General features: G+C 41.2%; 1 protein-coding gene across 8 annotated transcripts in view; it reads right to left on the bottom strand.

The window, feature by feature from the left end:
* Positions 1 to 59: 59 nt before the first annotated feature.
* The window catches only part of LOC129177419 (myomegalin-like), a 55363-nt gene continuing 41285 nt past the window's right edge, over positions 60 to 14137 (bottom strand). For 4 of the 8 annotated variants that reach the window (XM_054768533.1, XM_054768532.1, XM_054768525.1 and 1 more), the window contains 18 exons: positions 14010 to 14127; positions 13872 to 13914; positions 12417 to 12655; positions 12249 to 12341; positions 12016 to 12168; positions 11674 to 11934; positions 10225 to 10356; positions 9466 to 9582; positions 9223 to 9391; positions 8998 to 9119; positions 7462 to 7701; positions 7257 to 7358; positions 6896 to 7116; positions 5349 to 5492; positions 5131 to 5269; positions 4547 to 4593; positions 3223 to 3280; positions 60 to 1978 (listed from right to left, as the gene is read on the bottom strand). In XM_054768533.1, coding sequence (XP_054624508.1) covers positions 1872 to 1978; positions 3223 to 3280; positions 4547 to 4593; positions 5131 to 5269; positions 5349 to 5492; positions 6896 to 7116; positions 7257 to 7358; positions 7462 to 7701; positions 8998 to 9119; positions 9223 to 9391; positions 9466 to 9582; positions 10225 to 10356; positions 11674 to 11934; positions 12016 to 12168; positions 12249 to 12341; positions 12417 to 12655; positions 13872 to 13914; positions 14010 to 14127 — 2505 coding nt within the window. In that variant the 3' untranslated portion in view covers positions 60 to 1871. The remainder of the gene's footprint in view (positions 1979 to 3222; positions 3281 to 4546; positions 4594 to 5130; positions 5270 to 5348; positions 5493 to 6895; positions 7117 to 7256; positions 7359 to 7461; positions 7702 to 8997; positions 9120 to 9222; positions 9392 to 9465; positions 9583 to 10224; positions 10357 to 11673; positions 11935 to 12015; positions 12169 to 12248; positions 12342 to 12416; positions 12656 to 13871; positions 13915 to 14009; positions 14128 to 14137) is intronic. The other 4 variants (XM_054768530.1, XM_054768528.1, XM_054768529.1 and 1 more) reach the window with 4 other exon arrangements.

Raw genomic sequence — 14137 nt, forward strand, 5'->3', positions numbered from 1 at the left:
TAATGTAATTGATGTTCTTTTCTTTTTTTTTTTCAAAGGTATACACACCAAAACACTGCTTTTTAAAACATTTTATTGGTTCTTTCCCCCAAAAATATATGGCTAAAACGTTTGGCAACACAACACACTGTTAACTGTCATCAGAGACAGGATCCATGTAATGAGTCCTGCATCGGCTTTCTAGTTCATTAAGCAAAACAAAGCTTTGTCTTTCTCGCCCATGTAAAAAGCTGCACCAGTTCACCAGCACTATATACATCTCTTGATACGCTTCTTAAACACTAATAAGGCTTTGTTTGCGCTTTGTCATTTTGTTTTCATCGCTTCACTCATTATTTTGGTATCTTTAAGGTGGACACGCTCACTGAAGAAGCTCTAAAGCTAACTTTAAAGGCAAGCGAAGCAAAATTCTTGTCATTAAGTGGGCGAGTACAGCATCAAGAAAGGCATAGTAAAGAAACACAAATTGGCTTCCTGTAAGCTGACACTGCGTATAAATAACACATGGCAGCAACATGCGTGATGTGTAACATCAATCTAAAATTATTGCACAGCTACCCCAAAATGTTCCAACTTTGCAAAAAAAGCAAATGTATGTTTGTGCACACACTCACACGCAAAAATAATGAAAAAGCAAGTTATTTACAGCATGAATGGCACATGTACAAGCATTAAAACAAACCCCAAAATGTACAGAACAATGATCCCACCAGTAGCCTGCCAAAGTTTGCATCATTGTTCTATAACATGACCGAGCCATGAGAATGTAAAAAAATAAAACAATAAAAAATACCAAGACAAAATGGCATAACAAAGAATGAAATTTTTTTTGTCTGTTTTGGTCCAAAACTGGAATTTATCGCACAATTGGAAACAATCCAAAGCAGCCCTCTGTATGCTGATGGGGCATTCGCATGGTTAAGGCAGGTTAAAGTGTACAACAGTGGTTCTCAAACTTTTTACACCAAGCACCACTTCATGAATAGTACTAGTTTAGCTTCAAATATGTGGCTTGTACTCGCAGGTAATTAGGCGAGTTCAATTTGAATTTAATTGGTTAATAAATCACTCAAACTAAAAAAAAATCATGTGTTCCTGAGTACCACCAGTAGTACTTGTGCCACAGTTTGAGAATCAGTGGTGTATGGTTCAAACTTTGGCAAGTTATGGCAATCTCCTGTCCTAGAAGTTTGATTTTTAACATTTTTTTCAAAAATCACTCTCATGCATCACTCCAGTGTGAGAAATGTGTGATTATTGAATTATCAGCTTTATTGCACATGCTCGTATGACCATTCCCTTCTGTTTAAGTACTTAGTTCAGCACATGTGAAGCTCTTGTCGCTTTAGTGTAAGCTTGATAGGCCCGCGAAGCGCCAACAAAAGAGGCTGGTGAGTAAAAATGGAGGCTTTTGCTGGTTTTTATGCGTGGTTGATTGCTGATGAGCTTCCACCACAAATATGAAAGTCAGAGGCTTACGTTCCTCCATTATGTCTACATTGTGGAGTCAGTCAGTTGTCGTTGAGTGAACTGCCCTCGATCACTCACACACACTGCACATAGATGTATGACGTGTGCAGAGTTCCTCTTGCAAACCTCATTTTAACATGCACGGAACACCCTTTTTCCAACCATCTCGCAAGAACATGCACCATTTCGGAGCATCTTCCAGCAGCTCCATCAGCTTGGCACTGTAACCACCACAGACACGTTTCACACACCTTCTGTAACACACACTGCCGGACAGATACACTCATAAAAACTGTAGTTTGTTGGGGTGGGGCGGGTTTGTTTGCTAAGGCCTGGCTGAAGATCAGGAGGGTGGCTATTTAAACACATGGAGGTCACAAGTGGTAGCGTTGAGGCTGGTTCTAAAGCAAGCATTGGCTGCTGCGCTTCCTCGCCGCAGGACGCTGGTTTGCCTTCAGCCGAAAGCCATCAGCAGGCTGCTCTCTGGCACCACCTCCTGGTTCCTCAGCTGAATGCACAAGAGAGACGAGTTTTGGTCAACTACAAGTACACCATGAGATCATATTGAGGAGTGGTTTGTTGCGCTTGTGTTAGTTGTATGATGACAGGCGGCGTGCTGAAAGATAAGCAATGAGTACTATATTTCCTCATTTAGTGGCCAAGGGTGCTTAATTACTCAACTGCAGAGAGAAGCAGGCATATATTAAGGACAAGGGATTTGTCTTTGGGGGAGGTTTTTATTTAACACATTTTTATAATATTATTATATTAGATTAGATTACATACATAGCAATACATTTTCTCCCACAAATAATAAAAATCAAATAGAATTACAATAGGGCCTTCGTGCTCGGGCCCTAGGTACAATATAAAGTACTGAACAAGTGTAGACCACCTGTCCGAGAAGTGAAATCATATTTATTAATGTTTTATTGTTATTTCTTTGGCAAATAACTGAACTTTTTTTTTTTTCTATTTGTGTAGAGGCGCTTACTGTATTCATTGAAACACGGCATCTATTAGATTGGAGGCCGCTATTTGAGGAAATAGGGTCATTCATTAGTAATGTAGCAACGACAGCAACAGACACTCGCTGTGCATAAGCATGCTGCAGTTACATCACGCAGCAGACACCAGAGATGCGGTACCACAAGTTTATCTCACACTGTAGCTGCAAATGTAGTTGCAAATATGCTACATGGACGAAAGTTTTGGGACATCCGGCCATTGACCCCAACGGGAAGTGAAAGATGATGCATCATATGCAGCGGCAAATGAACAGTCTCTGTGCTTGTTCATCCCAAAGGGGTTTGATGGGGTTCTTCCACACCACGTAAACATTATATGCCCTGCTTCGTGCGCTGGGAACAGAAAAGCGCTAAACTTCCCCTAAAGTTGAAAGCGTAGAATAGTCCAAATTGTCTTGGTAAGATGACAAATGAATATTTTTTTACAATGTACACATACCATATATAAGTAGTGTATTAGTATTGAGAAGGCTTTTAATGTAACTGCGTTTTCCTTGCAGGTTGATGATTTGAGCAGCTTGCGTGCTAAGAGAGTAGCATTAATGCCGTAACACTGCTGTTGTTGAATGGGGTGAAGGCAATAAGATGGTAAAGCGCTGATGTGATTCCAAACAAACAAATGCACATCGAAGTAAAAGCTGCCCCAGATCCACTGAGTCTACCACAGCCAAAATTAAATGAGCAACATCTGGGACAGCCTCCACCTATTTGGCGAGACAATTACCAGCAGAGGGAGAGGGGGGACAGGAGGAGCTTAGGGAGGAAAGTCTCAGCTCGTTCTTCTGGAGATGTTCACACGCAGGGACGAGTGTGAGACGAAGAAGCAACAGACAAAAAGTGATGGAGTCACAAATATATACGTAATCACTGATGACTTTGACAAGACTTGGGAGAAGATCCTGACTGAAATCATTCACACACACTAGTGATGTGCGATACCACGGAAAAAGTTAAATTCAGGCTGGTATCAGCAATACCGAGGCGACACTTTCAATTCACCTAATGTGTCTGGTAAGTTTTAAAAAGTTGTATATTTCATATCGTAGCATAAAGAATACAACACATTAAATTATCGATTTAAATAAATATTAATTTAAATAAATGACTAATTAATTTAAGCAAATTATTTATTTTTGAGGTAGCAAAGTGATTTACAATATAGCCATGGTAATATACTGTACAACAACAGGACAAAATCATATAAAATTTGTGAAATTTGTATTTTAAACAATAAAAAAGGAAATAAGTAAAATAATACAACCATTAAAATAAATGATTAATTACTATAAAGGGATAGTTTGGACTTTTTTACATGAAGTTGTAGGACATCTCCATCAGCATTGTAGTCCAATAACAGCGACTTACCCCCTACTTGGTCTCCTACGTCCAGTTCTGGTCAGATTTCCGTGATGAAGAAGTAGTTCCACTTAATTGCTGCGGACAATGAAGTACTGACTTTGGCTTCTCAAAACAATATGCGTTCAAAAGATCAATACATTTTAATCACAAAAATGCCTTCTCAAAAAAAGAAGCCAAACTCTTCACTTAATTGTCCCCAGCAACTCAGCGGAACTACGTCATCACAGAAATCTGACCAAAACTGGTTTCCAGAACTTAGGAGACCAAGTGGGGGGTAAGTCGCTGTTATGGACTACAATGCTGATGAGGATGTCATACAACTTCATGTCAACAAATCTGAACTATCCCTTTAAGAACTACTATATTAATGAAAACTTTATTCACACTTCACACATGGCTCCGTTTACGATAGGTCATCGTTTCAACAGACAAATGTTTCAGACAAACATGACCTCAAATGACTGAAGTATCAAAAGTGTTGATGTTTTGATTTGAGAATCGATTTTAGTGCATGAAGAGCTGGTATGGGAAGTATCGCTATTTCAGTATTGATCCGCACATCACTAACGCATAGGCTGCCAGTCAAAAGTTTGGACACACTTTCCCATGCTATCGAATGAGAGGTCCAGACTTTTCATTGGTATTGTCGATCAACTATAATGGGTGTGTTTTTTTTTTTTTTACATTACCTCCAAGTTTGTCCTTGCTTTCTTCAACACATCACGAGTCCTTGACACTACCAAAACAAGGTGAAAAGGAGTAAATATGATGCTTTCATCGTTTGTCTTATGTTTTGTAGGGCACACACTTAAACTAACATTATTATATGCATATATGTTAAATTTATCAAAATGTTAACCCCAGACATTTGTATGTAAATGCTCCAATTAACGCCTCTATTCAATTATAGTCTTAGATAGTCACCGGGTGCGTGGTCTGCAAATGCAAATAACAGGCAGGGTCTTCAATTAGCACCAGGTCAAAAAATCTTAACAATTGTGGCTGTCGGCAACCTACGGATGTAGTTTTAATTAACTCCACAAGATAGCAGTGGCTGCAATTACAGTACCAAGAGCAGCTATATACACCTTGCCATACAATGAACTCATCAGCAGTATTAATGCTGGTTGAGCAGTTTGCTCCTTACTGCTATTACAACATTGGTTGCGGTTGTATCATTTACTTCTTAAAGTCAGGAAATGAAGTTGTTGTATATGCTGGGGTTTTACTCTCTCCAATCTACGTAGTCCTGTATCAAGTCATCCAGACTTACATTGGTTCACTATAAAATGTTCCATGCTCTCCTTGGTGCGGCTGGTGCTCCTCAGCCTTTGTATCGTCCCCTTCAAAACCTCCTCCTGCTCAGACATGCGCAGCTTCAGGGACAAGATCTCCTCTTGCATAGACTGCTCCTGTGTCAAAACCAACATGGAAATGTTTCTGGGTTCTTCCCGATCCAGTTAAACGATGTCTCACGCTGCATGTATGAACCTTCTTCAGGTTTGGGATGGAGGCATCAGTGCTGGGCAGTGCCGCTCTCCAGAACATCTTCAGCAGAGATGCTGACTCTTCCAAAATCTGCCTCAGAGTCTTGGTGTTGGACAGGACACTCTTTGCACTGCCGTAATCCAAGAACTGCAAGGAGAAATTGTCAGAAAAATTCATTATATGAATACAAGTGTTGGGATAGCTTGCCAGTGCACCTACAGGAAATGAAAAGGGACACAAATAAGAAATTTGCAACCAAAAGAGCTATTTTGGGAAGACTTTGTACAAGATAGTGAAAGCTCCAAAGATCACACTATGTGGAATCTGGACAAAATAAAAAAAAAAAAAGTATTACCCAAAGTTGCATGGAGTCTTGTGAGATAAAGACTTCAGTTCAGCAAACATCAAACAGATTGACTCAGCATGTTGACTTTTTATGTCGCTTTTAACGAATGCTAATGCAACCACAAAAGCAGGGGCGGACTGGCCATCGGGAGTACCGGGAGTTTTCCTGGTGGGCTGACAAATAATGGACCGATTTACTGCCGTTTAGTTATTTATGTATATATTTACTGCTGCGCCTTGCCATGGTAACTAAATATCACAGGGGGATGCGGCGAGCTGGCACAGTCAGAGACGGCGTGACACGCGCACGCAGTGTCAAGTCAGTCCAAAGCTCTGTCACCAATTACAGAATGAAATCGCACAATTCACCTACTCAGCTGCCGATCTCTGTTGGTGTAACGGTAGATGCTGCTCCCCATCAAGACAGAAGTTGCACGTTTTTAATCCCAACCCACAACAGTGTTTTTTTTTTTGATAAACATGATGTGACTCGTAAAGGGGGATGGGGTGGGGCTAAAAAGTCCGGGACCAAATTTTTGTCCGAGTCCACCCCTACACAGAGGAGTAGTGGTGAAGGCAAGCTGAGGAGGAAGAATTATAGGCAAATGGTAAAGTGGTACTGGCTGCTCAGTATTATCCTCAATATTAAGTTGAATATATCAACCATATTGATGTGCAATCAAAGCTGCTCATGTGGCCAAAGGGGCACATGTGTGACCATTTGTCATTATATATGCTTTACATTTTTGTTTAAGAGGTTTGTTAAGAGGTTAACTTCTTTTTACTCTTGACATATTAAGAATGTTATATTGTTGGTTAAAACACTGGTTATGCAGTGGCAGCAGTTTGACTCTGTAACCGATCTTTTCTATTACTAATATATCCTATGGAAAAAAAGTCTAAAAAGTTTTTCAATTTGAACATATTAGGAGTCAACCAGCACAAAACAGATTGTGATTGACCTTTAAGGTTCCACTGGAATGGGTCTAGCCCATATCCCATAGCCCAACCAAAGTAAATCATTTAGAAATTGAATTATCAATAACTCTTAAGAATTTTTTTTAAACTGATATATTTATATTTACATTATTATATATAACATATACAGTATGTATAGAAATGTATTTTAAAATGATTTTTTAAGTCAAAAATGTAACATTAATTGGACTGTGACTCAATACATTTGTTCAAAACGTATTGCTCACCAGCTCACTGTTTTGTTTGTGGCTGCCCCCTAGTGGTGAGGGTGGGTTCATCCATGCTTGCAGCGTCGCCTCCATGCGCTGCACGACACTGCGGCCTTCTAGGACTTGCTGCTGCAGAGCGGTGAAGTCATCCACGTGACCAATGGCATGGCGACCATAGCGATTGGCAAACGATCCATCGGGGGCTTCCCCTTCCAGCTCAGAGTGAGAGTCAAGAGGGTCTACAGGGGATAAACCCACACGAAGGATGATTATTTTCGGATTCTAGGTTTATGGAGGTCAGTTGTGGATAAAGCAAAGCAGTGGCAGGCAAACTGTGTACAAGTTAAGCCACAGTCATGCAGTGCAGTTAAAGTCACACCGTTGGCAGTGCTATGGCTGTCATCCAGGTCTGAGTAGGGGGGACCGGGTGATCCACAGTTAAAGAGACCAATGTCCCTGACAGGTGGAGACGGGGCTGGGTCTGCGGAGCACACACATAACACAAACCAGGCTTGGACGCACAGCACACCAAGCCTCACATAAACACACTGTGTCTACACATGGGAATGTAGCACAGATGTTACCGTGCAGCAGCAGCTGTCTCCTGTAGAAGTTATCTCTCTGAGGGCTGGCACTGAAGGCCGAGAGGGACGGCGTGCGAGGGGAGCCGCCGCCCAGCTTTTGCTCCAGCTGCTTGTGGAGCTCCAGCTGCTTGAGGGCGCTGCTCTCCTGGACGCTGGTCTGCAGTTGGGCCCGCAGACTCCTCACCTCTCCCAGGAGCTCCCCCAGCTCCACAGGCAGGCCTGGGATCTCACACAGGAACCCTGAAACCAGAACACATAGTGTGCAATAAAACTGGTAAAGATGGATTGTGTCCTACAGGGCAGTGGTTCCCAAACTTTTTACACTCGCGTACATTTGACAGACATTTGACTTGAAGCCATGTACCCCCTACTGCTGCACGCGTAAAAAAAAACAACATTTTCACATTTCATTAAACCGAAATATTAAACCTGATTAATTGGTTAATTTTATAGTAAGTAATTCTGATTCAAAAATGTGTATTGTGCATGGTCAAATTTTGATAGAAGTTTTACATGAGCACTGATAAATAGATAGGATGTGACTTTCTCTTGGAGATGAATAAAGTAAGTATTCGTCCTACATATCTTTTATTTCAACCAGATGTTGGGATCCTTCCGTTTGAATGGGTTGAACTTGAGCTTCACTTCTGTCCACTTTCAATCGCTTTTATTTAAATCTACATATTAATTTAATACCAAATTGAAAGGGCAAGTTGAGCAAACATGACAAAGCAGTAACAAGTACAGTACAAGCAGCGATAAAACCTCATTTTCAGGGGAATCTCCACTCTCTCATCCTGACACGCACATAGACAGGTTTTCACAGTGCGTGGATTGGAACACCAGTATAAATTAAACTTTCAAGATTAAACACAGCATAATCGTCACACTTACTTACTTATGCATATAACTCACAAAGCGCAATGAATAACTTTATGTTGTGTCTCCTTCCTTTCTGCTCTGACCCCCAACTTGAACTGGTGGATGGTGGGTCGGCATTCATTTTGTGCTTTTAGTTTGATGTTGTTCATGTCTTAGTTTTTGTCTTAGATTTGTGTGAACACAAGCCGGTCCATGGGTCAAAAAATGTTAGGGACCACTGATATCGAGGATGCGTTTGCAGTTGGTCCTTAAAAACATTAGGCTCCTTAAAAAAGTATAGCAAAGCTTTTAACAGGGTGATTGACAGTGTAATTCTATACTACCACTGGATAATGCTAAAGTTACGCTGTGTCATTCTGCGCTCACTGCCTCTACAGTAGATTCGTCTGAATTGTAAATACAGTAATTAGCTTTTTTTTATGGTAAGTGTTTTTATGGCGCTATCTGCAGGGGAAAAAGACTGCTGCAGCTATGAATCCAGCAGAGTGTGCAGTCTTGCAAGTCAATTCCCTCGCATTTTCCAGCTGGAAGATGCTTTGACAAGGCGTGATGTTGTGTAACTGCATGTTTTGTAAATATAATACTCTATACTGTTTGCCTGTAATTGTTTAATTAATGTAATCTGAATAATTCTTTGAGAGAAATGAAACAAACCTTTGGAGGATTTTATGCCGGAGCACACACGGTCGTAAACATGCAGTTCGCTCTGCAAGGAGTGTATGAGTTCCCTGCTCTCACACAGCTGCTGCTGCAGTAAAGTCACCTCATGCTGCACTCTGAGGATGGACACACAAGCACACACACAGGTAAAGATAACAGAAAAGAGGGTACATATGGAAGACAGATAGATTTTCCTCAAAGATTGGTAGGCACACAGACCTGTTGATACTCTCCTGGTTGGCCTGCCTCTCCTGCTTCAGGGAGTGGATCTGTTGTCCCTGCTCCTCGCTGTGTGACTGAAGTCGTCTCAACTCCTCCTTCCACTGCTCAGCCTCCAGCTCTGCTTGCTTGAGGCGGGCGCGTGCTGCAATCACCTCCTCGCACGAGTCTGACAGAAAACGACATTCAGTATAGGCTTGTGCATAAAATACAAAATAATCAAAAATATTCCAAGTAGTTTACCTGTGCTGGCTTGCAGACGGGATTGTAGATTCAAGTTTTCTTCTTTTAGGACTCTGATTTCATTAGACAACTGTGTGACTGTGTCCAGACCTTGAATATAGATGTTTGTTGGAGCACCTGGAAAAATAACAGCAACCGAAGGGCACTTAAAACACTTGAGCTACAAGTGCAATTTTATTTTAAAGGAGTGCCTTAGTCACATCAAAATTGTTAGGTATTACTATAATTATTACTCGTACTAATTCATGGTCCCCTCTATGTACTGCAGTATCTACCCCCAACAACATTTCTCTATTAGTAGCAACTATTTGGAAAGCAAACCATTACATTGTCAGTATTGTGGTACTGTCCATCGGATGATTACGTTAATGAACACGCACAGCTGAAGCAGTTACATGAAAAAATAATTTAAACACTGCACCTGTGCATAAATCACGTTAGGAAGGATGCCGTCGAGTGTGCATTTGCGCCCGTGTCCCTTTATTTGACTTTTCAGCATAGATAAGGCACACACAAGTGTGGATTTTAGCATTAGCATTGTGAACATTTTCACGAGATCAGCCTTTTCTTGAACTTCTGTTTTGACGGTCAGTTTAAAACGCACGCTACTGACACCTACAGGACTTGAGAGGGAACTGCACCATGCCAACCATACATTTTAAAGCTTCCAGCAGTAGTGTGAACAGTATTCAAATTGGGTTGTGTTGGGTGTCTTTAATGTATAAGAAGCATGGTTCTACACTTTCTCCATATAAGTACCTCCATCACGCCCAGTGTTAGCCAGTTTGTCCTCCAGCTGCTGACGGAGCCTCTCGTTGGTCCTAATGGACTCTTCCAGACGCTGGCGGAGACACCTGACCTCCCTTAGGTGCTCTTCGATCAAATTCTCCCCTGAAAGCCAAACATTGAGATTCCACTCATTTGAATTGAAATAATGAATAGCATACATTTGTTTTTTGTGTTTATTAATATTGAAAAAACGTGTTGACAATTACGAGACATCATTGATATTGACAAAGATATTACAGCTATCCTGAACACATTTTGAGTTAAAAAAAAAAAACAAGTAAAGAAGTAACTCAATGTATTATTGAGGGCTGTCAAATGATTAATATTTTTCACTTTAACCACAGTTTTTAATTAATTAATCATGATTAATCATCATTAGCTATCACTATGTCTGAAATATGCCCATTTTTACTGTATTTAATTAACAGAAAGACAAATGACAGGACAGGATTATATATATTTGTATGTATTAACAGCTCCAAATGAACTGAATATGTCAATCAAGCTAAAAGCTACCACACAAGTCTAAGAATATATTTGTCTAACACCAGTTTCTTTAATAGTAGCAGAACATTTGAATGTTATCATGAGCAATTAGCGGTTGCGTTCAAAGACATCACGTAATTTAAGCTAAATTTACTTTCTTTCAGTGTATTTTCCAGCCTACTTCTTCCAGTTCATTTACACATACACACACGTATTATAAAGCTGTTTTTGTGATATTCGGAGAGTCCCTGAATGCATCTCGCGTTCTTGTAACGAGAATGAGGAAGTGTGGTTCCCAGGATAAACGGACTCGAGACGTGTGTGATTTGTAGATACACACAGTATATGGATTTGGAATTGTACTGCTGTTGATGTGTTCAAGTGAGAATGAAGTTACAAAAGAGCGTCACATTCTGCGTGACTGCGTGGGGACGCTCCACCGTGATTCCGTCCGCGTGCTTGCTCTAAACAATTTCAAGTAATTAATTAAAGAAATTAGTTACCACCGTTTACGCGTTGTTTTTGACAGCCCTACTATTATTATTACAGTAATTATAGCAGCTAAAGTGTGCCTGCTAACGCTCTCTGACCTTTCTGCCCCACCGTTGGCAACTTTTGAGTTAAAGTGAATTTGTATTACCTGTCGTTTTTTGGTTGTATTTGTTGAATGGGTGTGTTCTGGCTGCAAAGAACACAAAATATGTGTTGGCGCTATTACTAAATAATAGCTGCAGATTATTAATTAATTGAGAATTATTCATAGCCCTAAATATTTGTTTGTCTCCATTAATATCTCTTAATATAAATTTTAATATAGTCTCTGACACAACTCCTCCCAATCACTTTTTGTGTCATTTCCAGCCAGAAGATAACCATTCAACAAAGTTCACTGTAACTCAAAATTATTCATATGAATGATAGAAACAAGTGTACCAGTCTGGTTATTTCCTAGGTGAAGCCCCGCCACTCCAGAGTAGCTCCCAATAGGCTGAGTCATGTTGTCTATATCCCAAAAAGTCCCTCCTCCTGTCACGAGACCTGGGTCCGACTTGAGCAGGTGACCTTCAGGAAGGCCCCCCAGCTGGTACTGTTGAAAGGCATGATGGGATAGCTGGCCGTAGCTGGAGAGGTCACACTGGTTGTGGGCACCAGGTGAGAGAGGGAAATGAGGCTTGTCATGAAGACCCGGGAAGCCTGTAGCCACACATACACACAGACACAGAAACGTGTGATATGTGTGTCAGCAAATTAAGGCGGCACTCCCAGCTCCCTCACCCCTGATCTGCTCATTCATCTCTTTGTACAGTGTGTCCAACTCAGGGTGAACAGCCATCTTGGACTGGGGGTCACAAGGGACCTCCATGCCCCAGAAGTCAGGGTCACGAGGGGGAAATAAGGGCAAGGAGACAGGTACACTGCTGAGAGGGACTGATGGGGAGAATGACAGGAAGTAACATGAAGAGACAGAAAAGAAATGGAGGGTACTTTGCACACCCTGAATGGTGTACCTCTGAAGGATGCTGAGCAAAGCTTGTTGGGACAGCTTTGGGATGACTTGAGGGGGCCACGAGGAGGAAGGGAAGGAGGGACAGGTGGATGAGCTGAAATAAGTTGAGGGAAAATGAAGGAAAGGACAGATAGAGACACGAAGATGAGGAAGGTCCAACGTTTATTACCATCTGGTTTTGATGTATGTAGCCGTTGTTGTTCCTCCTTATACTCTCTGGCGTCCAAGTCGGAGCATAGATCCACATCTTCATTGGTCTGACACTCATCGGACACCAGAGAGGTCCTGTCGGATTGGTCGGTGGTCTCAGAGAGGGCTTGGCAGCTGGATGGCGTCTCGGGACGGTGCTGCAGCTTGTTGTGCAGCGACTCAATGATTTTGTCTTTCTGATGAAGCTCCTTGCTCAGCCTGCAAGGGAAGCATTACATTAATTGAGAAAAGCCAACATAGAAAAGATGCAGACACAATCAAATCACTATCAAGTGTTCTGCTCATCCGTGTCCAGGTATGCATCACTTTCTATCCATGTCCTGTGTTTTCCTCTCTTACTGTTTGAGTCGTTGATGCAGCATTCTACGAAGGCACGTCTCTCTAGATGGACCTCCTCCATCATTCATAGAAAAAGACCACAGAGAGCTCCTGTATATGGGACTGCTCTTAGAAATCATAGCCTTCCACAGAGGAGCCATTGACACTCTAGCAAAGTCCACAAGCAGCACTATTGATAGAAAAGTGGAAAACAAAAATGCATACGCATTTCCTCCACACAGCAACACTGAGCCTCTTAACGCCTTTTCAGCTGAACCAATTTAACAGGCGAGGATCGTCGCTACTGCTGTTCATGTGTGGATTAACCGCAACCTTCTGTCTACTCACTGTGTCCTGGTGCGTGTCACAACATGTCACATGATGATATCCCCCGCCCAGCCCCTCTAATCACCAGGACTGAGTGTGTGGGACTTTAAAAAGAAAGCTACTAACCTAGAGAGACGGCCTGTAATAATGCTGCAGGCGAACTTCATTTGCCTAAATCCTGTTTTTTTTTGTAGAGAGACCATCCAAAGAGAGCTAACCTTAATGAGTGTAATTTTTCATTAGAGGTAAGTGGTGAAAAAATGAGCAATTTGCAAAATTAATGAAAAAAAAGCAATATATAAATATGAAATGATTAAAAAAAAGTGTTATTAATTACATTACATTTACTAAATAAACCTACAGCGTCGCACCATTTAAGCATTCATTTAACAAAGTGTGTGTATGTGTGACTGACCTGGTGGAGCTTTTGGCACAAACACTAATTCTGCCTAGCAACAAGAGGCTGTGGCACACTTGTGATGTGATGAAGACAAAAAACATAATGAATATTTTCTGTTGTTTGTTTTTTGACGAATATGTCCATTAAATCTCACTGTCAAGAAGAAAAACACGGATGACATTTGACATACTGTACATCAAACATCTTGGATTCACCATAAACTGAAATTTGAAACTGAATACAAATGTGTCCTTATTTGAAAAGTGAAACTATTGTTTATCATACCGTTGTGTATATACTATGCTATATATTTAAATGCCAGATAATAATTTGTTACAATTGCATACAGACACAATTAAGCTGACTCACTGCATGGCGAGCAGTTCCGTCTTGTCATCGTGGCTCTCTGCTCCTAAACCAGAGGAGGCATAGCAATGAAGACAGAGGGTGGGGTTTTTAGAAAGCATAAATTAGACGACAATAAAGTAGCTATGTGTCGTGTCTTACGTCCGCTGAACTTGGCGAGCAGTCGTTGAGCCAGCGCAGAGCTTTGTGCCAGCTGATCTCTAAAACTCTGACCCATGTAGTAGTCCACGTCATTGGCCCGCAGCAGCTCCTCAAATGCCTGGTGATGT

This window comes from Dunckerocampus dactyliophorus, chromosome 2, assembly GCF_027744805.1.
Source record: "Dunckerocampus dactyliophorus isolate RoL2022-P2 chromosome 2, RoL_Ddac_1.1, whole genome shotgun sequence".
NCBI lineage: Eukaryota > Metazoa > Chordata > Actinopteri > Syngnathiformes > Syngnathidae > Dunckerocampus > Dunckerocampus dactyliophorus.